The following is a 26,558-nucleotide window of genomic DNA, read 5'->3' as shown; positions in this document are numbered from 1 at the left end:
AGTGCTGCGTTTGTGTTTTGGGGAACAGCATCATTCTTACCCACCCTACCTCGTCATCATTCTGCCCTGATGGTTTACCTGTCATATGATTCAACTTTGAAAATATGATGGCTTTCTCAACACTTATATGCAAAAAGCAGGAAAATGGGTGCCTGTTTGATGGTCAAGGAAGGGAGCCACTGAGCTGGGAAGAGAGGTGCATTGGCAGGTCCCAAACAGGTGGAGCTGCCCACCTGTCATGCTCTTGCCCGGGGCCTGCACAGGGCCCACAGCAGCCGGGACGCTAGCGGGTGGTGGTGGTGGGTCCTCAGACACATGATCTCCAGCATCGTATCCCCAGCCAGCAGCATTGTGCAGGCCTGCAGCCTGGTGCACGGGGCCTTCATCCTTATTAAAACTCCCAGAGACCTCCACGAGAGGGCAGTAGAGCTATGTCAGAAAGTTCCGGCTGGTTGTGTTGGGTCTCGGTACAGAACTGCAGCGCGTACTCTTTTTTTTTTTTTTTTTAATAATAAATTTATTTTTTATTGGAGTTCAATTTGCCAACATACAGACTAACACCCAGTGCTCATTCCATCAAGTGCCCCCCTCAGTGCCCGTCACCCATTCACCCCCACCCCCCGCCCTCCTCCCCTTCCACCACCCCTAGTTCGTTTCCCAGAGTTAGGAGTCTTTATGTTCTGTCTCCCTTTCTGATATTTCCTACCCATTTCTTCTCCCTTCTCTTCTATTCCCTTTCACTACTATTTATATCCTCCAAATGAATGAGACCATATAATGTTTGTCCTTCTCCGATTGACTTATTTCACTCAGCATAATACCCTCCAGTTCCATCCATGTCGAAGCAAATGGTGGGTATTTGTCATTTCTAATGGCTGAGTAATATTTGTACTCTTGATGAATCTTTCCTGCCCCTTCCATCTCTGCCGTGTGGGTTCTCTGGCCGGTGTGACATGTGATGCTGCGGTTCACTGCTCCTCTGCGATGCTCCAGCCGCAGCAAGAGGGTCCTCCCGGGTGAGTGGTAAGAGTGCTTGAGGCCGAGGCCAGTGCCCTGGCTCAGCAGGTGGCAGAGGTGCGTGCTCTACAGTCCTGGCCAGACGCAGGGCCCACAGAGAAGGGCGGCTTTGCAGTGGTGCTAGGGTCATTGGGCCTGTCCTGTGTGCCCCGTGAATCACGGCGCCATCCAGACTCCTGTGCTGTGCTGTGGCCTGTGATGTTCGCACCCCGCCTGCCCTGTCCACTCCAAAAAGCCCACGGTTTTCATTTCTCAGCCTTTCCTTGGGTTCCTCTGTTTCTCGGAGCAACAGGTGGCAGCAGTGTCAGGACCCTTTTAATCATCACCTCCCTGAGGTGATGACCATTCTAAGGGGCCCCTGACGGAGGCAGGAATCAGAGATCGGCCTGTGTGGGAGAGGCAGCAGGTGCCCGGTGAGAAGGAGTGGGGCTGGTGGGTGGACGCACTCCCCTGTGCCCTGGGCCACCGTGCTCCCTGCCACTGCGTCAGGATGGGGTGGACTGCTGGGCAGCTTGGAGCTAAGGCCGACGGGGTGCGGGGAACCCACTCACAAGGATGGACTATCCCATTGGCCATGTGTATGATTGGGGGAAGTGCATGTACGGCCTGGGTGCCCAGCCCAGCCCCTGGCAGATCAGGCCCCAGCCCGCAGCAGCATTGGCACTTTCCTCCTCACACATCCATGTGCCCTGAGAAGGAGAACGCGTGGTACCTGGTACCTGGGCCCGTTCCCTGTAGACTTAGGTATCTGGCGTTCTGATTGCTGCACCTGAGGAGGGGGTCAGAGTGGGGGAGGGCACATTTTAGCTGTCTGCCACGCCAGGGCCAGTGGTGGCAGTGACGGAGGTTAAGGGGTCCCATGGTCCAAAGGACAGATTGCAGTTGGTTAGACTTCTCTTCGGCGTTCGATTAAGAGGGAGAAGCAAGCAACCACGTTGTTCTTGACTCAGTGATGGGGGTTGAGTCTTCCTTCCTTTTCTTTCTCCTCATTGCATCCCTGTCGCTGGGGCTCTGGGCCACTGGGTGCTGACAGCCCAACAAGGGGTCAGATGACACGTGCCTGCGTTTGGGAAATCCTTATGACCTCTCGCTTCAGTGTTAAAACAATAACAGTTCTTGAAGACATGTTATCATGAAGCCACAGATTTCTGTACATTTTATAATACTACGTTTTAGGAGTTTCTTCTTTTAAAATACAAATGCATATGTAATTTTGAGCTTTATGTTTTAAACGTAAAGTTTTGAAATGCCTCCTTCACAAACCATGTTAAGCCTTTAAATGAAGTATAATTCCCCAACCGCCCCCCCCCCCACCCGGCGATTTATTCTGGGAGGGCTGCATTCTGCTGTGTTGGAGGGAGGTCCTTGATGCCCCCCTCTGCTTCTGTCCTTCCCTTAGGTCACGACGGGGCAGTGAGCACCGTGTGCTGGAGCCATGACAGCAGGTGGCTGCTGTCTGCTTCCCAGGACGGGACACTGCGGCTGTGGTCACTTCGCAGGGCGGAACTCGCGTTGTGTGTGGTAACGGGTTACTGCTGTCGATCATGGGCAGGGTTTCACAGTGACCAGCCCCGTGACCCCCAGACTGTCAGAATCACAGAGGCACCAGGAGTTTAGGGAATGGGGTGAACCAGAGTTGCTCTAGTGCACCAACAGCAGTTGATGATTGAATATTTTCTTACATGCGTGTCCTGTGCATACATGTGTGACAGCCAGGCACATGCACAAAGAGGGGTGCACTTGTGCACACAGTGACACGTGAGCCTTCTTGTATGCTTAGAGGACACCATTTGGAGACAATGGGAGATGCAAGAAGGGAAGATGGTGATGATGTCACAGCCAAGACAGGAAAGGGAGGGCCATTCCCCTGTGAGTCAGATTAGGAGCTGGCCAACTGCAAATTCTAAAAGATGTGTTTAGCACTTTTTTTTCCCTGTGGGTCTTGTTGTAAATGGGGGATGGAATCCCAAGTAGGCTAGCCAGGAAGGGACGTGCATCAGACCTGGGACTTCTGGACCAGGTGTTTGGGAGTGGCTTCAAGGGGACAGATTTGATTTAGGGTCGTTGACACTGTCGTCTTCCATGCGTGATACTGTGGGTTCTGAAATACGAACTGAGAGCAGACCTCTCAGAACCCTACTCCATGGTTACAATTTTGTCTTTAACAAAATCCTTGCTACTTAATATGCTCACTGCCAGGTATCGATTTTCTTTTATTTTAAGGTTTTTAAGTGGCTAGAATTCGAAATACTCATTACAGTGAAGCTTTAATCATGTAACATCTTTCGGAAATAGGAAGAAGAAACAAAATCATGAAGTGTATCTCTACGTTTAGAGCAGACGTGTGGGTTGATATGAAGGAACCTCCCTCGTGGAACTGTGGTGTTTCTTGTTTGCCTCTGTTATGTTGGCAGTAATTATTGATTTGTGTTACAGGGCAAAGATGTGTTTTCCAAGCCTGTCCGATCTGCACAGTTTTATTATGTAGACACTTTTGTGTTGTTGTCTTCTGGTCCTGAACTTCAGCTCCTGAAGTATCACATTGACACTTGCAAGGATGAGATCCAACGGTGCGTAACCTCTGTTTCTTTTCTCTTCCTGGTCGGGGGAGCTGTGTTTCAATACTGGGTCGTATGCAAATAGAATGTTTACATTTAAAAACGTGCAACATCAAATCACCTCATCACAGGCTGCTGACAAGAGCTGAGTGATGGGGTGATGGCTTCTCCCTGTTCAGAGCTTGTCCACAGTGCCGCACGTGGGGGCCGTGAACTGTCGCCTTGGTTGACCACGTATCAGATTGATGTCAAGTGGGACTATTGCTGCCATATTTGTAATGAAGTAAAACATGAACTGTTTCATACACACACACACACGTGCACTAGATACATGTACTAAATACCTGTTCACACCTCCTTTTGCAAGTATTAATGCTGGTTTTGTTCCCAATTTTTTTTGACTTGCCTCTTTTTAAATTTAAATTCAATTTGCCAACATATAGAATAATATCCAGTGCTCATCCCATCAAATGCCCTCCTCAGTGCCCGTCACCCAGTCACCCCATCCCCCTGCCTACCTCCCCTTCCACTATCCTTGTTCGTTTCCCAGAGTTAGGGGACTCTTATAGTTTGTCTCCTTCTCTAATTTTTCCCACTCAATTTTTTAAAGAAATGAAAGATTATGGGGTAGTTAGTGTCCTGCTGTCCTGTTCCCATCCTCTCTTTTCCCTGCCTGCTCTTTCTCCGTACCGGGTGAGCATTTCTCTCACCACCATCCGTGAGCACGCTGGGCAGCCAGTCCCCTGCACCATCTTCCTTGCGCTGCAGTTCCATTTATTCCACATCCCTGTCCCCTATTGCACCCTCCACCTGCCAGCCTCAAGTTCATTTTATTTTTTTTTTCAGAGTAGATTTTTTTTTAATTTTTAATTTTTATTTTTTTGTATTTTTTTTATTGGAGTTCAATTTGTCAACATATAGCATAACACCCAGTGCTCATCCTGAGTTCACTTTCTATATGAACAATTCACTTTCTGTTCTGTTGTTGTTCTTCTGTTGTTTAGGTTCCACATGTGAATAAGGTCAGAGGCTATTTGTCTTTCTCTGACACACGTCGCTCAGCAGAATGCCCTCTAGGTCCGTCCTTGTTGTACGCGGCAGGCCTCATCCTTTTTGATGGTTCCATTGCGCACGCACCACCTCTTTGTCCTTCTGTCCACCGACACATGGGCTGCTTCCAGTCGTGGCTGTTGTAACCTTCCTCAGTTTGAAATTGGAGTGTTTGCTTCCTGTCCGTGGCTTTACATCTGTTAATGCTACACACACCTTCCATAATCATCCAAATATGTTTCTGAGACTGAGCCATGCTTGCAAATGTGACTTCAGTCTGTTCCCGGTGGCTGTTACATGGTTTTACAGGAGGAACGTGCCATGGGTGCTTCACCCATCCTCTTGTTGCCGGAGCTCTGGGTTTTCCTGACTCATCCTGTTCCCTAACCAGTGGCATGCTGGATTTCCTTGTGTGCATCTGGAAGTGGGTGTTTGGGGGTGATTGCACACCCACCTTCTCTGTGCCTGCAGCGAGCTGTGTGCGGTACACACAGCGAGGGCAGAGTCTTGACTTTCTCTGAGGCTGTCTGTCCTGCCTCTTCCTGCAGGGGATGCTGTCCTTCCTTCCTGTAACTCAGTACCTGATTGTGGCAAGTACTTTCCCTGGAAAGAAATACTGTGCCTGCCGACTATTTGCTTCTGGTGTAGCAGCCAAAGCTGGGGTGTGGAGCGGCCTTCATGCCTCATTCCTTTCGTGCTGGCTTATGTGGCCCTTTGCAAACTGTCCGGCCCTCTGGGGGTGTGCGACCTGGGCAGCCACACTTCCTCCGTTTGGGGGATGCCCCATGGAAGCTGCTTGAGAAAGGCCCTTCCCCAGGCCTGCTGCTTGCTTGGGCTGCAGCTGCTTCTCCCATTGGTACCAGTGTCAGCTGGGGGTGGTGACTCTTGGAAACTGGCAAGGCTTCAAATGATGGGACACCGAACGTCACATGGGCCACAGGCACGCACGCCCCTCAGCAAAGCTGTCTGTCTCTCTGGCAGGGCTCTTGGCCCTTCGTGTGGAGCAGAGCCAGAGAGGGTATGCACTCAGCAGCATACCATGCAGCCTCCCCTGCCCTTATTCTCCTTCTGAGCCAAAACTGGCCCGTGGCCCGTTTGCCATGTGAATACCTGTGCCTTCCCTGGTCCACCTCACCCCCACTCCCTGTGATTTCAGCTGTGTGTGGTCCCTTTGCTTACATGATCTGCTGTCTCTGACACACCCCTCCTGGTCTGTGCTGTTCATAGAGCTTTCACACGGCTGCCCCTGTGAAGCAATGGCTTTCTGCCCCATTAACCACCCTGCTGGATGATCTCACGCAGTTTATCAGCAGGAATGTGCGGCAATTTGTGGCATCTTTGTGTCATCACTGAGCTTCACTTCAGACCTCTCCTGTGACTCAGCTCATTTTGTTCCTTGAGTCTTCCCATTCCCCCCAGGACCTGCTCTCTGAGTCATCCCTCTGGATGCCCATCTCTGTGCCTGCATATCTTGCCCTAGGCCCCAGGTGAACGTGCGGCGTTCACCTACCTTGGAAGGTCCAGGCTGATGGCCTGCTCATCCTCAGCCTCAGCCTCAGCCGCTCCACAGGCTCAGACTCGGAGCCCTCCCCACAGCTTTGTCCATCACCGGCCTGTGCCTGCTCTGCTCAGCCACCCCGAGGTCTCCCCGGCCCTGCTTGGGCCAGGATCACTCGTAAGATGGCTAGAAGGTTCTTTCCTTTACTAAAGTATTGTTAGGGATCTTTGAGGACATGTGTTTATTAAACCAATAGTAACTGCTTATGTTATCCTTTAGAAAATATTAAGGGGACACCTGGATGGCTCAGTGGTTGAGCATCTGCCTTCGGCCCAGGGCGTGATCCTAGAGACCCGGGATTGAGTCCCACATTGGGCTCCCTGAATGGAGCCTGCTTCTTCCTCTGCCTGAGTCTCTGCCTCTCTCTCTCTCTATCTCTCATGAATAGATAAATAAAACCTTTAAAAAAGAAGATAAAATATTAAGAACATATGTGTAAATGGAAATACAGATAATTTTTATCCAGTTAGATATCATTTAAGTATACGTAATTATTTTAGAATTAGGAGAAAAATTTGCTTTCTCATAGACAGGAATGAATTATTTTGGGCTTTATATGATATATCTTCATGAAGTTTTCCTAAAGGAAAAGTTGAGTTTCCTACAGGAAAATTAAGGTAGCAGACTGGTTCCTTTGATGTTATAAAGTATAATTATTAAGTGATATGAAAACTTTTTTCATATTCAACTTTTTCAAGACAGAATGCTTTGTCATGGGAGGGAAACAAAAAGACGGGTTATCTTTATTTTTCTTTCAGATATAAGCAGAAGAGCAGGTGCAAACGTGTCTTCAGGCTTCCTACGACTGGTAGGACAGAGATTACCAGTTTATCAGCCGTCAACGACTTCTATTCCTGTATCCTTGCCCCTGCCATTGGTGTTTTCACATCCTGGGCACCCTCCTCCCACATGAGCATCTGCTGAAGGCCCCAGCCTCAGGTGACATGCTGAGCACTGGGACTTGGGGAGCTCACGTCTGCTGCAGTAATTGTAGGTGCAGCAATTTCATCTCAAAGGAAAATAGACATTGATGCCGCAGAGCATATGATATATAGCAGGGTGATTTAACTTGGTATCTCTGGTCTGTAGTTTATGCATAGTACTTTTTAGAAATTTAGTACTTTTTAGAGATCAACTGCTATACCTGCTATGGGCCTCCTTCCATTAACTGGAGTTTGCCTCATGTCTGTGGAGGCTGAGAAGTACCTGGGGGATGGGCCCTGGGGAGGGCACGTGTGGAATCAGCACTGGGCGTTATATAAATATGATGAATCCCTGACCCCTACCTCTGAAACGAATTAATACACTATGTGTTAATTAATTAAACTTAAATTAAAAAAAATTTAAAAAGAGAAGTAACTCTTGAATATAAAATTGAGCCCATGTGCGTGTTGGCCATGTCTATGTCTTCCTCTGTGAGATTTCTGTTCATGTCTTTTGCCCATTTCATGATTGGATTGTTTGTTTCTTTGGTGTTGAGTTTAATAAGTTCTTTATAGATCTTGGAAACTAGCCCTTTATCTGATGCGTCCTTTGCAAATATCTTCTCCCATTCTGTAGGTTGTCTTTTAGTTTTGTTGACTGTATCCTTTGCTGTGCAAAAGCTTCTTATCTTGATGAAGTCCCAATAGTTCATTTTTGCTTTTGTTTCTTTTGCCTTCGTGGATGTATCTTGCAAGAAGTTACTATGGCCGAGTTCAAAAAGGGTGTTGCCTGTGTTCTTCTCTAGGATTTTGATGGAATCTTGTCTCACATTTAGATCTTTCATCCATTTTGAGTTAATCTTTGTGTATGGTGAAAGAGAGTGGTCTAGTTTCATTCTTCTGCATGTGGATGTCCAATTTTCCCAGCACCATTTATTGAAGAGACTGTCTTTCTTCCAATGGATAGTCTTTCCTCCTTTATCGAATATTAGTTGCCCATAAAGTTCAGGGTCCACTTCTGGATTCTCTATTCTGTTCCACTGATCTATGTGTCTGTTTTTGTGCCAGTACCACACTGTCTTGATGACCACAGCTTTGTAGTACAACCTGAAATCTGGCATTGTGATGCCCCCAGATATGGTTTTCTTTTTTAAAATTCCCCTGGCTATTCGGGGTCTTTTCTGATTCCACACAAATCTTAAAATAATTTGTTCTAACTCTCTGAAGAAAGTCCATGGTATTTTGATAGGGATTGCATTAAACTCACAGAGGAAGACATAGACATGGCCAACACGCACATGAGAAAATGCTCTGCATCACTTGCCATCAGGGAAATACAAATCAAAACCACAATGAGATACCACCTCACACCAGTGAGAATGGGGAAAATTAACAAGGCAGGAAACAACAAATGTTGGAGAGGATGCGGAGAAAAGGGAACCCTCTTACACTGTTGGTGGGAATGTGAACTGGTGCAGCCACTCTGGAAAACTGTGTGGAGGTTCCTCAAACAGTTAAAAATATACCTGCCCTACGACCCAGCAATTGCACTGTTGGGGATTTACCCCAAAGATACAAATGCAATGAAACGCCGGGACACCTGCACCCCGATGTTTCTAGCAGCAATGGCCACTATAGCCAAACTGTGGAAGGAGCCTCGGTGTCCAACGAAAGATGAATGGATAAAGAAGATGTGGTTTATGTATACAATGGAATATTACTCAGCTATTAGAAATGACAAATACCCACCATTTGCTTCAACGTGGATGGAACTGGAGGGTATTATGCTGAGTGAAGTAAGTCAGTCGGAGAAGGACAAACATTATATGTTCTCATTCATTTGGGGAATATAAATAATAGTGAAAGGGAAAATAAGGGAAGGGAGAAGAAATGTGTGGGAAATATCAGAAAGGGAGACAGAACGTAAAGACTGCTAACTCTGGGAAACGAACTAGGGGTAGTAGAAGGGGAGGAGGGCGGGGGGTGGGAGTGAATGGGTGACGGGCACTGGGTGTTATTCTGTATGTTAGTAAATTGAACACCAATAAAAAAAAAAAAAAAAAAAAAAAAAAAAAAAAAAAAAAAAAAATAAAATTGAGCCCAAAAGTTTATTTATTTTTATTTACTTTCTTTGGTTAGCATCATTCTTTTTAATTAAAAAGCATTGATTTTTATTTATTTATTCATTTATTTTTAAAATTTTTTAAAAAATTTATTTATGATAGTCACACACAGAGAGAGAGAGAGAGAGGCAGAGACATAGGCAGAGGGAGAAGCAGGCTCCATGCCGGGAGCCTGACGTGGGATTCGATCCCGGGTCTCCAGGATCGCGCCCTGGTCCAAAGGCAGGCGCTAAACCGCTGCGCCACCCAGGGATCCCAATTTTTATTTATTTAGAAAAAAGCTCCAATCTTTAGGAATTCATATTATAAAATTTTAATTGATTCAGAGGTCTAAGTGCTGTTCTTTTTTTTTTAACTTTTTAAAAAATTATTTATTTATTTATTTATTCATGAGAGACACAGAGGCAGAGACACAGGCAGAGGGAGAAGCAGGCCCCATGCAGGGAGCCCGACGCGGGACTTGATCCCAGGTCTCCAGGATGGTGCCCCAGGCTAAAGGCAGCGCTAAAAAGCTGAGCCACCCGGGCTGCCCGAGTGCTGTTCTTTTGATGAGTTTTATAGTTGAAATTTCAGAAGGACAGATATAAGGTGTTAGGGTTTCTAGTGTGTTTTAATTAGAAATGTGGTATTTTTTTATGCTACGCAGCAAAACACCTAACAGAAATGTGTCATTCTGAGTATTCTAGCCTTGAATGGCTATTTCTGCATATTTCAGGGTTAGCATTGGGTTTATTAGTGGATCAGGTAATCTTTCTACCATGGTTACTATTTATGACAGTGTTCTGGGCTGAACACTGGAGGTCGGGTAATTTTGGTGGTCACACGAGCCCTAAGCTCATACACTGCTGCTCTTGTACTGAATGTATGGAGTTAGTGATGCTCTGCTGACAGCAGACCATGCTGTGAGGTGCATGCTCTCTGAGGGCCAGCCCTGGGTGCCACTATCCACGTCAAGTTTGCACGGCCTAATTTTACCCTCAGACTTGTCTTCTGAGCTCAGCACCCATATATTCAGCTGCTGTTCCATCTCTTGATGTGTGTATTTCTTGGACATCTTGAACCTCATTTCACTGAAGTTAGACCTCTGGGCCTCCCACCTAGAGATGTGTACCACCTGGGTCCGCCCTTGTCTGCAAACCAGATGGGGGGAGTGGGGCTGTGACCACAGCTTCTGGGGAACTCCAGTCATAGCTGGTCATCCTTTGGGTGTCTTCTGGGGTTCCAATAGTATTAGCAGAATAAGCAGGATTGCTCACTCCTTATGGTGGATTGTTGAGAGGATTCCCTAACTGAGTCCTGAAGATCTTGTGCTCACAGCCGGCCGGAACAGGACTCTGGAGGTTTTCGACCTCAATGCAGGTCGCAGTGCAGCCATGACAGTGGAAGTGCATTCACGGCCTGTCCACCAAATCTGTCAGAATAAAGTGAGTGAGCTTTTGATACAGTACATATCATTTGTAAAATTTTATGTTTAAGGTGTTTGACAACTACAAAATGTGTGATGCAATTTTGATAACAGTTTGCCACCAAACTCAATGCTAATTTTTAGTCATTGTTAAATTTTCTAAGCCTTAATGTTTGACCTTAGAAGATAGTTTAATGTCATATGGAATGTTAACTTTTGTCTTTGATTATTTTATGGGCCTATTTTTCAACTTTACTAGTAATGCATTCACATTTAAACCTTAATGGAGGGTTTGGGTGTATCAGGGACTAACTGGATTGAGTGAGTCATGTAGATCCTGCAGGAATACGAAGCCTTCAGGAATCAATAGTTTATCTTGTTAAGATGTACCTATTCTCTTTTGACAGAGAAGTAGTTTAAAACTACTCATAGCTGAGGGCTACAGACTTGAGATTAGACGGGTTGGTGTTTTGATGAATCCATTGTTTCATAGTTTAGCTTGAAAGGCACTTTGCTGTCCCAAAGGGTATCTAAGAGATTTATGAACAAAACTTTTGTTTTTAGGACTGCAACTACCATTTTGATTTTTGATATATTTGCAATAACTTTGCCAATTGAGAGTTTAATTTATAATACCTTCTGGAACCTGTATTATGATTTCAAGGGTATCATTGTTTTTCTTATAGGGAGGGAGGGGCAGAGGGAGAGAGAATGCTAAGCAGGCTCTACCTCCACCATCACCACCATCATTACCATTACCACCATTACCATCACCATCACCACCATCACTACCGTCCTCACATCACCACTACCACTACCATCATCATCACCATCACCACTATTATCACCCACTACCATCACTATCATCATTTTTTTGTGTATGGAAAGTGGTTTGTTAACATTTCCATTATAAATCCCTATTTCCTTTTTCTTTTACTTGCTCTGTTCTTTCTTTCTGGGATTTATCACAGAGCCATGAAAACTTGATCTAGATGAAACTTGGTATGAAAATCTGAAAAATCTCTGTCTGAGATTTGTTTTTTTCACTTGATTACAAATTTGTTTTAAATTGTTTCAGCTGATTAAGTTGGAAATAAAAAATATAGTTTTGGAGTTTTAAATGCATTTTACTTATAAAAAATAAAACCCTGGTTTTAATATAATGGTAAAGATAATCCTTTTAAAGTTAACCAATTTTCTCATATTTTCAAAAGAAGTTATTTCATTTTGAAAAATGACATGATGCTATTTTGTCTGCCATCTTGGGATTTTCTTATTTTCATGCCTTTCTGTTTCCATTTCATAGAAGACTTTTAAACCTTTTGCACTCATTACTTTTCTTGGTTGAGGAATTAAATAAGATAATGCAGGCAAATCTCTTAACATGGTCTCAGTTCATTAAATGATAGTTATTCTTCCTATTTTTTTGAAATGTGAATTTATGAAGGTTGGTGGGCATTACCTTAGAAAACTCTGACTTGTCAAATGCACCTAATTTTGCACAATCCCTTTGTTCCTGTGAGTGTTAAGGCAAGTGCCCAAGAATTTGCTACTTCAGAAGCTGAATTAAGAAGTTGCTTTCCAAGAAATTGTAACACAGAAGGTGGTAGTTGTGGACGTGGGTCATAGTGACACAAAGCTGCCTGTGGCGAGTGCCATCATGTGAGACGGCAGACTGTGGCCACAGTAATGAGGACGTTGATTGTGTCCCGGGAAGACTGGAGAAGGTTACATTTGCCTGGGACTCCACCTTGTCACTTATGGTCAGGTAGAACTTATTTTAGGAAGATGGTGAAGGCACATAAAATAGACAGGTTGCCTTAGCCCCTGCAGGTGGTGAGTCTGGGCTAAAAGCTGGGTGGTTGCCTCTGCTCCCTTAGGCCCTCCAGCCTGACTCCCCTGCGTAAGCCCACAGAGCAGGCTGGCGTGCATGAACGCCCTGAGCACGCCCCGCGCTGCCACGTGCCCGGCCCCATGTGCAGTCTGTCATCCATCCTTCTGCCCCAGCTGCCACCTACTGCCGTCTGCTGTCTCCTCAACCCAGCCACACTCCTACTGCTAAAATATAAATACTGCTTAAATTCCACAAGGTTCCCAGCACGTCGATGTAGAATCAGACTTGGCATGCAGGTGCTGTCCTCCTCCTGTCTCAGGCTGGGCATGTGATGGAACCTGAGTTGCTGGGCCAGGCCCTTTCCTTGTGCCATAGGTGGCTCCTGTGGGATGTGGCAAGCCCAGGTGACCCTCCAGGACAGGGGGAGGCACACCCTGCACTTTTCCCTGTCATGCTCTTACACATGCACATGCCACATGTGCTCCCACGTGGCAGATGTTGCGTCTTAGCATGCATGAACTCAGCCCTCATTCATAGACGTGGAAGCTGAGACCTGAAGTGCCGGTTCCCTGAGGTGCATCGGCGGCGTCTGGCCGCAGAGCTAACGGTCTCAAGTCCCCTGGGCTGCTGTTGTCTGGGAGCCTTGTCTGGCTTCTCTGTACCAGGCTCGGGCTTCCCCCCACCGAGATAATGAGCTTTATGAGCAGGATTGTGACCCTATCAGTCCACATCTACAACCCTTCACCACGGTGATGTCTTGGGGGATGGCCGGCACCTGCCCCTTGGTCCTCACCAAGCTTGTGGTCTGGACTGTACCAGGACTTGCAAGGGCACATACATGTATATGTGTGTATATGTGCATGGACTCATGTGTAGGTGTATGCACATGTGTGTCAATGTGTGTGTGAATGCATATGTATTAACCTAATAACAAATTCATTTAAACGTATCTCTCAGCAAGTCTGCACCTGGTGCTGCTCTGAGCACTGGGATATAGGTGTGTGGGAGAGAGTAGAGCCCTCACACTTGATGAATTTGTTTCCTTCTAAAGAAAGAAGTGGGTTCACTTTCACACAGGTCAGGTACTCCTCTCTGAGGAGGTGATGTGGGCAGCAGGTCCGTGGGGCAGGGGAGGGAGCCAAGTGTGCACCAGGGGAGCAGCATCTAGGGAATGGGCACCATTCATATGCAGGCCCATGTGATGAAGCCAAGGGTGGGAGCTGGACTGCAGATGCAGAATCCGTGACTGGGGGCAGGGGATGGTCCTCTGGGCTTGCAGGCCCTGGTCACAGTCTGGGTTCAATTCCAGGTACAGGGCAGTCATCGTGAAGGTTGAGCAGGAAGGTGAGTGACCTGCCTGGATGTGCATGAGTGATGTACACCTATGTGTAATACCGATGTTGGAAATAATGAAGTTGTGCCACGAGGTTCCAGCTGGAAGGGCTTGTGCTTGTGCTCTGTCCCCTGTGGGGAGTGCGCTGGTGCTCTGCAAACATGTGCTGCTTTAGGAGCTCCCACCAGTGAATAGACAAGCTGGAGAGGAAAGAGGGGACGTGCTCCTGGGCAGTAGACCAGCCAGGGAGTGTCCATAGCGGCTGTCCTAGTGCACACCTGGCTCCTTCAGCAGCAGACAGCTTCATGTCATAGGGCCTTACACTGAACTCTGCTCAGATACCAGCTGGGGCCCTGGCTTTGTGGCTGATGTGCCAACGGTAGCCTTGGGGACAGGGGTTTCTGACTTAGCCTGTTTTTAGGGCATGGTGTTGGCTGCAGGAAGGGTCCTCTTCCTAGTGGACTTGGGTCTCCAGGCCTGTGTCTCTGTGTTTGGGGAGCCCCCTAACAGATTCCTAGGAAACTTCCCTTCAGATGCTACCAGCAGCCAGTACAAGCCATTGTTGTGAAGACAGGGCTGTCCCTCTCCTTGGGTGACACCAGGACCATTCCGTATGTCCCTCTCATAAAACCTTTCCTTGTTACACCTTTTAGTGCATTTGCTTTAGGAAACTGCTTAACATGTCTTCTCCATTAAGTAGCAGCATATGTAATGACCAAACAACAGCCTGATCTACCTCAAATTGATGTGGTCTTCCGGCAATGATTGTGATATTTTGGGGATCATTGTGGTGTGCTCTTGGATGAGAGGTGTCATATTAGGAAAAGTAGTCCTGAGGTTTTTATGGGAAAATGACTAGTTTGACCTCCTAGGAATACATTTCTGAGTGGTATATGGTGAAGGGAAGGGAAGGAGTGTAAGGTTTCAGAGGCTCACACTGTATCTTAATAGCTTGTTTTTCTAAACTTCTCTTAAATTCTTGTTCAGTTACACAAGATACATCAAAGTGTTCTGACTACCCACAGCCACATGGGAGCTGCTACCCAGGAACTGTCCTGTAACAAGTCCAAATTTACGAGAAACACAAATCCTTCCTGGCCCAAATGTCATATTTCCAGTAAAATATAAAATAGGTCATTTTGAATTTCCCTTAAGGTTAGGACAAGAGAACTGTATCTGTCACACACCAGTAATGCTTCTTTGCACTCATCCCAACGCACGGTCCTGAAAGTCACCTCTCCTGACAACTGCCTCATGTTGTGGTCAGATAAGCAGACTGTTTAATTTGATCACATTAACGAGAATATCACATGAAATAGTCAGAGCTGTGTTTTTCTGTTTTTAAATTGTGTTATGTCATGAGGTGGCTTATTTTTATAATGAAAAGGCATACATCTTTTATGATTTATTGATCTCTTTAAAAAATCATAGTTACTCCTTTTTCTTTATATGTAATAAAACTTTGACTATTACTTTTTTCTATGCCTGAGTAAGATATGTGCATTTTTGTGATGTAAGTATATAATGTTATACAGCTAATTTGAACTGAAAAGTTAAATATGTGAAGGTTTAAATAGTTTTCTAATGAAAACATTTTATCACAAAGAAAACTTTAGATTTTCAGAAATAAGTCATTAATATCCATGTGATTGCCTTAAAATATATTACTTCATTATCTTTAGATCTTGTATTTTTTTTTAAGAACTGAAATGCTTGTGGATACAGACACAGTTCTGCTCTGTTTCTTTGTCTCCTTCTTTGATTACTACAACTGAATTTGATGTGACTCTTTCCCAAGTATGCGTTCAAAATACATTCTGTATTGTGTGGTGTGTTGTCCTTTTACATAATAGCAGCAAACTATACCTATCTCTGTCTACCTGATTTTTATTCCACATTACAGGTATGAATTTAATCCATTCCATTTTTTATACATTTATGATGTATGCATTTAAACCTATAAATTTCCCCTTGAATTCTGCTTTAGCTGCACTTTACCAGCTTTAGCTTGTGTATTATTATTATTTAGCAGTGGATGTTCTCTAATTCCCATTATGATTTTTTTTACCCTAGGGTTTATTTAGATGTGTGCTTTTAAATTTCTATATGTATGAGCTTGTTTTTAGTAAACTTTTTGTTACCGATTCCTACTTTTATGGCATTGCGTTCAGAGTGCATCATCTATGTGACACTGATTCTCTTCTATCTGTTGAGTTTTGTTTTTTTTTTTTTTATCTGTTGAGATTTTTGTATTTCTTGAGAAACTTGGCTTTCTGGTTGATTTTTATGGATATCATATATGTGTGCCTGAAAAGAATATGTTCTTGCTAACCGTTGGGTACATGTTTGCATAGATGTCCATTGGCCCAACCTTATTAACTGTATTTAAATTATTCAAGTTTCCAAATTTTTGCATTCCTAATTGTTTTTTTTTTAAGATTTTATTTATTTATTCATTAGAGACACAGAGAGAGAGAGGCAGAGACATAGGCAGAGGGAGAAGCAGGCTACCCATTCAGCGGGGACCCCGATGCGGGACTCATTCCTAGGACTCTGGGATCACAACCCGAGCCGAAGTCACCCCCACCCCCTGCCCTCCTCCCCTTCCACCACCCCTAGTTCGTTTCCCAGAGTTAGGAGTCTTTATGTTCTGTATGCCTTTCTGATATTTCCCACACATTTCTTCTCCCTTCCCTTATATTCCCTTTCACTATTATTTATATTCCCCAAATGAATGAGACCATATAATGTTTGTCCTTCTCCGATTGACTTACTTCACTCAGCATAATATCCTCCAGTTCCATCCACGTTGAAGCAAATGGTGGGTATTTGTCATTTCTAATGGCTGAGGAATATTCCATTGTATACATAAACCACATCTTCTTTATCCATTCATCTTTCAATGGACACCGAGGCTCCGTCCACAGTTTGGCTATTGTGGACATTGCTGCTATAAACATTGGGGTGCAGGTGTCCTGGCGTTTTATTGCATCTGCATCCCTGTTTTTTTTTTTTTTAATTAGAGAACTGTATTAACATTTCTATGATTATAATCTTGTCAACTTCTTATAATTCTTTTGATTTTTGCTCTATATATTTACAGGCTGTTTTTTGTGTGTGTTTAAGTTACACTTCTTATATTTTTATATGTAGCATTCCTTTTATAATAGTTACAAACTCTTTAATGAGGTGTTCTATATTTTTCTAGTACTTATATAGTCTTGCCTTCTTTTATTTAGTATATGCTATTTTTCTCCACCTTTCACATTCAGCCTTTAAAAATAATGCTCTAAGTGTTTTTCTTGAAATTCAACTAAGAATCTCTTCTTTTTCTTTACTTGAGTTTAGTCTGTTTGCAATCAGTATGATTACTCATACATTTGATCTTATTTTGTGCTTTCTCTTCAACATTAAAGAAAAAAAACTTCTGTACTTTCTATTTATCATGAATTTTCTTTGCTTCTTCATTCCTTCTTCCTTAGCCTCAATTGGATTGATTGAAAATAAATTTAATTCTCCTGTTATCTCTGTAAACGCTTTTGGTTTTTACTGGTTAGCTTTAAGAAACAAGCACTGCTGTGAAGTGTTGTAACCATGCATCATGTGTCTGCCTTCCTTTTTAAAATTTTTTATTTATTATTTTTTTAATAATAAATTTATTTTTTATTGGTGTTCAATTTGCCAACATACAGAATAACACCCAGTGCTCATCCCGTCAAGTGCCCCCCTCAGTGCCCGTCACCCAGTCACCCCCACCCCCTGCCCTCCTCCCCTTCCACCACCCCTAGTTCGTTTCCCAGAGTTAGGAGTCTTTATGTTCTGTATCCCTTTCTGATATTTCCCACACATTTCTTCTCCCTTCCCTTATATTCCCTTTCACTATTATTTCTATTCCCCAAATGAATGAGACCATATAATGTTTGTCCTTCTCCGATTGACTTACTTCACTCAGCATAATACCCTCCAGTTCCATCCACGTTGAAGCAAATGGTGGGTATTTGTCATTTCTAATGGCTGAGTAATATTCCATTGTATACATAAACCACATCTTCTGTATCCATTCATCTTTCGATGGACACCGAGGCTCCTTCTACAGTTTGGCTATTGTGGACATTGCTGCTATAAACATTGGGGTGCAGGTGTCCCGGCGTTTTATTGCATCTGTATCTGCCTTCCTATTAAACTAGGTCTGTGTCCTTATGCTCCATGCCTTGCAAAGTGCCCAATGTTGTAGGTGATCTCTTATGTTTGCTGGGTACCTGTTGGATTGTTTGGATGTTGAGAGTGACCAAGCTGTCCTGGCCTTGTGCTGGTTTGTAGACTGATAAGCTATTTTGGGAGTACTGGCTGGGTGGCCTCCAGTGGATTCCTCACCTGAAATGGATATAAAATAGTTCACATCTCCTAAGTTTGTTAAGAGGATGAAATATTCAGTGTTTAGAATGCTGTTGGCTCAGAGTTAATATTCTGGTAGCTTGTTACTGAATTTACGTAAACCTTCATTTCCTATTTGTAACTTAAAAGGAACCTCAAGGTATGTGTACACTGTAAGGATAAACGCTCTCAGATATATTTTACTAAATATTTCTTAATAATTTGGATATTCTTGGCTTGAAAGGAAGATGGACTTTGTTATTAACCATAATTGTTTAATGTTTGGGGCCAGAGATATTTTAAGTCACTGCGACTTCTGACAGCAGCTTGAGGGGAGGTGATGATCAGATCAGAGGCAGGTCCTCAAACGGACCCCAGGCCGTGACACATGCATGGCCTCAAATAAGCCAGTGCTCAGACTTCTGTACAGGGCCTTAGGATGGGATCAATAACTAACCTCTGGTTTCAAATGCCTCATTATGGGCATCTTTCAGATAATTTATTGAAGATGGATTATGATCTATACTTAAAAAATCTGGTGTGTTAATATGGTAGTCTTTTGGTCTTTTATTTTATGTTTATAACTTTTGGTGGCATTTCATATCTAGGAAACATACACCAACAATTTGTAAGGTCAAATGTACCATTAGTAATTATTCATAAGACAGTTTTTGGAATCCAATTCTGAAATTGTTATAAATAGGAAAAGAAAAAAACCTTGTGTCAGTTTCTTACTTTAGATTCACTGTCCTTACATGCCATGGTATAATGTTTATTAATTCAGCCTTTAAAGAACACATCTTGTTTCCTCCCCTTATGATCACAGGGATCATCATTTACGACCCAGCAGCACGAGGCTTATAACCTTTTCGCCACCACCGCCAGTGGGGATGGCATAAAGCTGTGGGACTTGAGGACCCTAAGGTAAGGTCCGCCTCTACCTGATATCGTAGAGCTCCCCGGAGCCCAGCTTCATGCTGGAAAATGCTTGTGAAGGCTTTCTTGGGGTGGCTCTGGCTGTCCCAAAAGGTGGTGGAGATTTTCTCTGCACGACTGTTTTCAGTTCCCTGACATATGTTACAATGACAGGTTGTATATAATACTTTATAAGTACTTGGTTGTGGCACTTGACCAGCCTTATAGAGTGTTGCTCCTCCCAAAAGTCTTTGAATCACTGATCCAAATGATTTATGATTTAAAAATGTTTGTTTTATATTTTTAAAGATCTCCAGAATAACCTTCTTGCCTTTAATAACTCATGTGAGTGCTCTCTCCCACTGCTGATTTGGTCATTGTTGTAAAGACAGGCTACCAGTCAGTGACCTTTTCCCTAATTTGCATGAAAATTAAAAAAATCATCTTTTTCTCCTGGTGTCTCTTTTTCTCCTTATAGATGTGAGCGCCGTTTTGAAGGGCATCCAAACCACGGGTACCCATGTGGAATTGCTTTTAGCCCTTGTGGACGCTACGTGGCTTCTGGTGCTGAGGACAGACATGTAAGTGCTGCCGTGGTGTGTTTGTTGGTCTTCAGTCATGAGACCCTAGACTTGTTCTTGTGGAAACTGCTTAGTATTATCGCACATGAGGATACAAATCTATTTTAAAAAACCTTGGCTACTGGCCAGGGTTTAAAACCTGCAAGTAATAGTATTTTGATAAGAATAATGTGTGAGCTATGAAAGGCCCTCATGCATTAATTTTGATGAATCATGATTATTTTAAACCCCATTCACACATTAATTTATTTATTTATTCATTTATCAATCATTGCACAAATTGCCTTCATGTGAAAGGCATTGCTACATGCTGCATGTTCTGTGAATCACCAGATAAAACACTAATAAATAAAATACCAGATCAAAGTATTTAACTGGGAGTATTCCTTTCTGATGTCTTAGGGAACAATGTACTTATTTGATTATTATTTTTTCTAACCTTCCAAAGAAATGCCTTTATTCACAGGACTTAGGAATGGAAAAGAAAAACAAAACTCTAGAAAAAGGGAATTTCAGAGTCAGCCCTGGTGCAAGGAGTACTTGGCAGGTCCAGGCTGCAATCCTCCATGCTTCCTGGTGGTCACTGCCAGGTAGTGATGACGTCCCACGACTTGGTTGGCTCCCTTTGGGCCACAGCACCTGACCCTGGCGACCTCTCAGCCCCCAGTCAGCCCCATCAGCTCTTCATCTTACAGGATTTTGTAATGGCCAAGGACTTGCTCTGGGGGCAACTGGTGCCTTTTGTGGCCTAGAGTCTCTCATTGGGAACCACAGTATTGAGGGTGTCACTGATCAGGTTATACTTGAGGTTCTGGTCGTTGGCGGTGCTGGAGGTGAGAGATGGAAACTCGCCTCAGTGGGCCAGGGCTTCCGCTTGTCATCGGAGACAGTCGGAGCCATAACCCTGGAAGCACTGTTGGTCATTGCTCATCATCACACCATGGCCTTCAGCGACCACACCATGGCCCAGTGGGCCTTCCAGCAGCTGGCCGCCAGTGCTCTCCAGGTGGAGTCCCCTGGCCCCGTGGATGTGGTTGGGTGGTCCTTCCTGTGCTTCTGAAGGGCAACCTTGGTGAGAGGAATGGACAGATATGGTGTCCAACTCACAGGAAGTGTGTTTCACAGAGCAAAAATGTCGAAATCCAAGTTCACATGTGGTGGTGTGGAGACACCAGAACATACAAGCGCAGATGGAACTTCCTCCTGCCAGTTGGTAATGGGTTGTTAATGTACAGAGAGATCACATGGGCTTTTTTAGTGGACTGTGTCACAAACGGGGCTGTTTTGCTGTCCTGAGATCACTTTTTGATCTGTGAGAACTTGTCCATCAGAAGATGTCTGTCCCCTGGGCTTTGCTGCAAGGTTTCATGATTCTAGAGGGACTTTTCCATAACTCCACAAGCCGGCTGTGGTCAGCAGGCAGCATGAAGGTGACCAGAACAAAGTCCAAATGGAGGTATTTTCCATTTTCATCTTTTTCTGCTAGAGGACCCCCTTCTTTCTCCAGCTCCTTCCTATAGCTTTTAATATTCTTCACCATCAGAACCTTCTGGGTCAGATCCTAGTGGTTCAGAAAATGTTATGTGATTATCTGAGAGCCAACAGCCAGTTTCAATGCTAAAAACATTTTTCGTTGGTTTGCACACTCATCTGGTAAAAATTCCAACACTAATTTTCTGTCACTTGCATCCATCCACTTTTTTTCAAAGTTATTTATGAGCACTGAATTCTCAATGTCAGTGACCCATTTCACTTTTCCTGCCACAATTCATAGGTATTTATGGTGCCAACAGGAATGACCACTTTCTCTTCAGCTTCAGTGAATCCTGCATCACATCCTTACCTGATGTCATACTGTTTTCCTGTCACTTCCTCCTGTGGGCAGGCACAGTACAGAGGAGTGCAGAGCATGGTGGCTGTGGGCTGCGCCCCAGCTGGCCTCCAGTCCCATGGGTCTTGCCAATGTACTTATTTTATTTTAATTTTTTAAATTGATTGTCTTAAATTTAATTAGCCAACATATAGGACATCATCAATTTCAGATGTAGAGTTCAATAATCCATCAGTTGCATAAATTGAATTTAAATTAAAAAATTGATTTTTTTAATTTTAATTTTTCTTTCTTTCTTTTCTTTTCTTTTTAAATATATATATATATATAGAGAGAGAGAGTGTGTGTGAGCACTGGGGGAAGAGCAGGGAGAGAGGCAGAGAGAGACTCCCAAGCAGATCCCACACCTAGTGGTGCAGCCTGACTTGGAGCTCCATCCCACGACCCTGAGATCACGACCTGAACCAAAATCAAGAGTCAGGATGCCTGGGTGGTTCAGCGGTTGAGCGTCTGCCTTCAGCCCAGGGCATGATCCCAGAGTCCCAGGATTGAGTCCTGCATTGGGCTCCCTGCATGGAGCCTGCTTCTCCCTCTGCCTCTGTCTCTGACTCTCTCTGTGTCTCTCATGAATAAATAAATAAAATCTAAAAAAACCAAAAACAAAATCAAGAGTCAGATGCTTAACTGACTGAACCAACCAGGTACCCCATACAGAAAAACAATTTAGAGGGAAAACCAAAAATCACATTATTTTCTTGTTGGTGGTAGTGCCAGCAAGGTTTTTGTTCAATATTGCAGAAAAAAAAATCTAAAATGGTGGCAAATATGTCATATGGTCAAATAAATTTTACTTATTTTAATTATTTAAGTTGCTTATGAGCACTTAGCTGCATAGTATATTTCAGAATACATTGTATTTTTTGAAAAAAACCTAAACTATCTATTTCTACCCATTTTCACATAATCCAAATACCCCATTTAGATAGGCCCAGCATGGAGCCTACTTAAGATTCTTTCTCCCCGTCCCACTGCCCTTTCCCCCATCATGTGTGCGCTCTCTAAATGAATGAATGGATAGTTTCTCTATCCTGTCATGCACCCTAAAATGTCTTACTAATTCAGATCCACCCATTAAGTTAAATTCTCTTTTGAAACATCTCATTATGTATCATGGCTTAGTGGCTTTCAGGTAGGATATCAAATTCATATTTGCTTCAAAGGCTTGAGCATTACTTGGATGTTACCTAAGAAATCCATGAGATAACTTAAGTATGGACCTATTTTTAAGGAGCCAAATGCAAGTCAACTGTGTAGATTGAATTTTCTTGAAATTTTTGATCCCTTCTTCTTTTATTCAATGTATTTGTGAATTCAGCTGAAAATATGAAATTTGAAATTAAGAGTATAAAGTCACAGAGACATTGGAAGTAGAAAGATGAGAAAGCAAGCTGATGTGAGAACACTTAAGTCTAAGGTAGACATTAAGGCTTAAACCATTACTAGAGGTAATAAGGGGCATTTAATAATGATAACAATGCCAATCTATATAGAAAATATCATAATTCTAAATCTATATTTACCTGGTAACGTAGTCTCAAAATATAAAAAGCAAAAGTGATATAACCCTAAGAAGAAAAAGAAACATCCTCAATTATAATGTAAAACTTCAACAAGCTTATTGTAATGGTTAGAAAACAAATTATTGCTGATTATAATGCTTTTCTGCTTAAAATATTCTGCTGGTTCTCCAATATTATGTAGGATACTGATCAGTTATCTGTATGTGGTAAACAAGAATCTCCATGATGTGCTCCAGCTTGCCTATTGAGCTTTGTCTGTTTTTTTTTTTTTTTTTTTTTTTTTGTCTTCATTGATCTTTATTAAATGAAGGACTCCAGGGCAAGCAGGAGGGAATCAAGAGCAACAGCAGCAGGAGCAAATATAAAAGTATAAAACGTAAAGTGCAGCACTGGGGAATGTGTGCTTATGGGGCTCATGCTTACGGGAACCTTGGGGACACAAGGCTGAGGACTAGCCATAGCCTATCCTCTAACGGAACCTAGACCTGAGGGGCCTGTGCAGGGCTCTTTGCTGGGGGTGGAAGTGGTTTGAATGGGGCCCAACCTTGGGCCTTGAAGTAGGAGACCAGCTGTGTGGGTACTTCTGCAAGCACAGTCTGTGCCAGTGTCTCCCGAGGGGCATTTTGGAAGCGGCGGTAGGGCACACGGGTTTCTCCTATATGTCCTATTTTCTATTCCGTGGTGTCATATAAAGTCCGGATATGACAGTTCTTTTATAATACAACAAAATGAGAGTGAAGCAAAAAAAATTCTCAGAGACAAGAGACCACACAGAAAAATATGTATACTATGCAGATGAAACTGACCATGTATTTGAAAATAAGGGAAGGAAATTAAGAAAACACATAATCTTTAACAGAACAGCAGAAACAGAAAAGTTCAGAAATAATACTACTAGACACAGGACTATGTGAAATGAAAACTGATAAACATTAGGAAAGCATTAGAAAAAAAAATTTCAGAGATAAAGACCACACTTGAATGAATAGAGTAGAAAGTAGATACTCCAGAGAGCACAATAAGGGTAAAAGAAGATACAAAGGAGAAAAATAATTAAATACTTCCATTCTCTATAGGTAATTTGAAACCTTAACGCTTCTGCAACTAAAACTTCAAAGGTTTTCCTGTACGTAGACAATCATATTATAAAATTATTTCAAGAAAAAACAAATAATAATTGTTAAGACACCCTAGAAAAAACAATTATGTTGGGGAGATCTTGCTTTACCAGTTATTGAAACACTCTTAGAAAGCATCTATTTAAAAAAGTGTGGGGTGCACCTGGGTGACTCGGTCCATTAAGTGGCTGACTCTTGGTTTTTGGCTCAGGTCACGGTCTCCGGATCCTGGGATCCAGCCCCGTGCAGGTGCCAGGATCTGTGCTCAGCGGGGAGTCCGCTTCTCCCTCTCCCTTTGCCCCTCCTCCTGCTTGTGCTTTCTCTCTCTCTCTAAAAATAAATCTTAAAAAAAAAACAGTGTAGAATTGATGTACACTTATGAAAACAGGTATTTCCTAGCATCAGCCAGTGAAAATGTTCAGAAGCATCGACATTCCAGCCATTGCCCTTCATGACCTTGTGGGAGCCTCTACCTAGCCCACTGATGGAAAACCAGAGTTCTCTGGATGAATAGCTGCTTTCAGGTCTGTAGCAAAAGTTTAAGGATGAGCCAGGGGCATCTCATGCGAAAGATGAAGAAATTGAGGAGTGATCAGTCATATAATACGGCTGCAGGAAGCAACATTAAAGGCTATTGGCCAGAGAAGGTGTAGTTGAGCTTTGAGAGATTAATGACTGCAATTAGTTTTAAAACATTATGTATCTAAAATCTCACAGTTTTAAAATAACACTCCAATAAAGAGACCAAACCTAAACGAAGCCTTATTCATCCCCATTTGATGGTTCTTACTCAGAACCATGTCTCTCTAAGGAAAATAACCCAGCATTTGTCTTGCTTTTCCTGTTTGGACTGTGCTTCAAGTTAGCCTGATACCCTCTTTGAAGAAGAAAAGTTATTTTTTAGGAAATAATTCTAGACAAGTGAGATGAATGGCAGAATTAGAAAATTACCCTCTTGCAATCTTAAAAGTAATTGACTTTGGCAAATGTCATCAGTAGATGAAACTATCAGATAAAGATTGATGGCCCCAAGGCAGCTTGAATAGATGTTTCTCCAAAGAAGACATAGTAGTGGCCAACAGGTACATCACTCATCATCAGGGAAGTGCAAAACCAGTGAGATATCACCTCACACCTGCTAGGATGGCCATAATCCAAAAACCAGGAGATAAATGTCAGCAGTGAGCATGTGGAAAAATTGGAACACTTTTGCACTGTTGGTGAGAATGCAAATTGGTGCAGCCACCATGGAAAATCATGTGGAGGTTCCTTACAAAATTAAAAGTAGAACTACCATAGCATCCAGTAATTCCACTCCTGGGCATTTATTCAAAAGAGTTGAAATCAATATTTTGAAGAGAGATTTGCGAGCCTCCTATGTTGCTATAACATTATTCATAATAGCTAAGATGTGTAAACAATCCAAATGTTTATTGATGGATGAATAAAGAAAAAATGTGGTGTATGCATACAATGGAGTGTTATTCAGCCTTAAAAAAGAAGGAAATCCTGCCTTTGCAATGACCTAGATGAACCCGGAGGATATACTGAGTGAAATAAGCCAATCACAGAAGGTCAAATACTGCGTAATTCCACTTACGTGAAGATTCCGAAACAGTTGCACTCATAGATGCAGAGAAGTGGAATGGAAGCTGCCAGTGGGGATGGGCAGTGGGGAGAGAGACGTTGGTCAAAGGCACAGAATTTCAGTTGTGCAGGACAAATTGGTCTAGAGCTCTGCTGTAGAACACTGTGCCCGTAGCCAACAGTACCATATTGTGCACTTACACATTTGTTAACAGATAGACATCATGTTAAATGTTCTCACTAGAGTTAGAGAAAATATTGATGGAGCTCTCCAAGGGATGTCATGCTGTCACAACCCAAACCTCCTGACCAACATAGTGTCATTGAGCGCACAACAGTTTAAACATTATGGACATTACTAACGCCATTTTGAGAAGCACACCACGTTAGTATTCACCATAAAGTATTCTTGCTAAAAACCACTAGAGTCTGAACTGAATCGAGTCTTTATAGATCATTTCTGGCTTATGGCACCTACACAGGATGACGGAGCCAGATGCAAGATGTCACACAGAGATGAACAGACAAGTCCTAAGTGGAAGAAGGGATTTCTCCAAGCAGCAGTGCTGGAGAGACGTACCAGCAGCGCACAGATCTTGTTTGGTTCCTTGTGCAAGGACACTTGAGGACACTGGGAGTGTGTTGTGCATGGTGGGACCTCTCCAGGGCTTATTTTATTCTAGCTAGCTGTAAAATGTGTTCAATGTCTGCATTTTTAGAGATTCTTGCAAAGTACGCAGGACATCATCTTAAAGCAATTTACTAAAAATA

At 43.3% G+C, this 26,558-nt stretch overlaps 1 protein-coding gene and 1 pseudogene across 31 annotated transcripts in view; one reads left to right on the top strand and one right to left on the bottom strand.

The window, feature by feature from the left end:
- The window catches only part of WDR27 (WD repeat domain 27), a 216,087-nt gene that overhangs the window by 104,056 nt on the left and 85,473 nt on the right, over positions 1–26,558 (top strand). For 26 of the 31 annotated variants that reach the window (XR_012033290.1, XR_012033285.1, XR_012033283.1 and 23 more), the window contains 6 exons: positions 2,417–2,538; positions 3,454–3,587; positions 6,942–7,039; positions 10,532–10,653; positions 19,002–19,099; positions 19,569–19,671. Coding sequence is in view for 23 of the 31 variants with exons in the window: in XM_072831310.1 (XP_072687411.1) it covers positions 2,417–2,538; positions 3,454–3,587; positions 6,942–7,039; positions 10,532–10,653; positions 19,002–19,099; positions 19,569–19,671 (677 nt within the window). In the remaining 8 variants the exon portion in view is untranslated. Of the gene's footprint in view, positions 1–2,416; positions 2,539–3,453; positions 3,588–6,941; positions 7,040–10,531; positions 10,654–19,001; positions 19,100–19,568; positions 19,672–26,558 lie in introns of those variants that run through there. The other 5 variants (XR_012033376.1, XR_012033377.1, XR_012033375.1 and 2 more) reach the window with 3 other exon arrangements.
- Positions 20,128–21,582, bottom strand: LOC140608595 (polyglutamylase complex subunit TTLL1 pseudogene; annotated as a pseudogene).

The sequence above is a fragment of the Canis lupus genome, chromosome 1 (genome assembly GCF_048164855.1).
Source record: "Canis lupus baileyi chromosome 1, mCanLup2.hap1, whole genome shotgun sequence".
In the NCBI taxonomy this organism is placed as follows: domain Eukaryota; kingdom Metazoa; phylum Chordata; class Mammalia; order Carnivora; family Canidae; genus Canis; species Canis lupus.
Note: the sequence above shows the minus strand (reverse complement) of the source record. Positions and strands in the feature narration are given on the sequence as shown.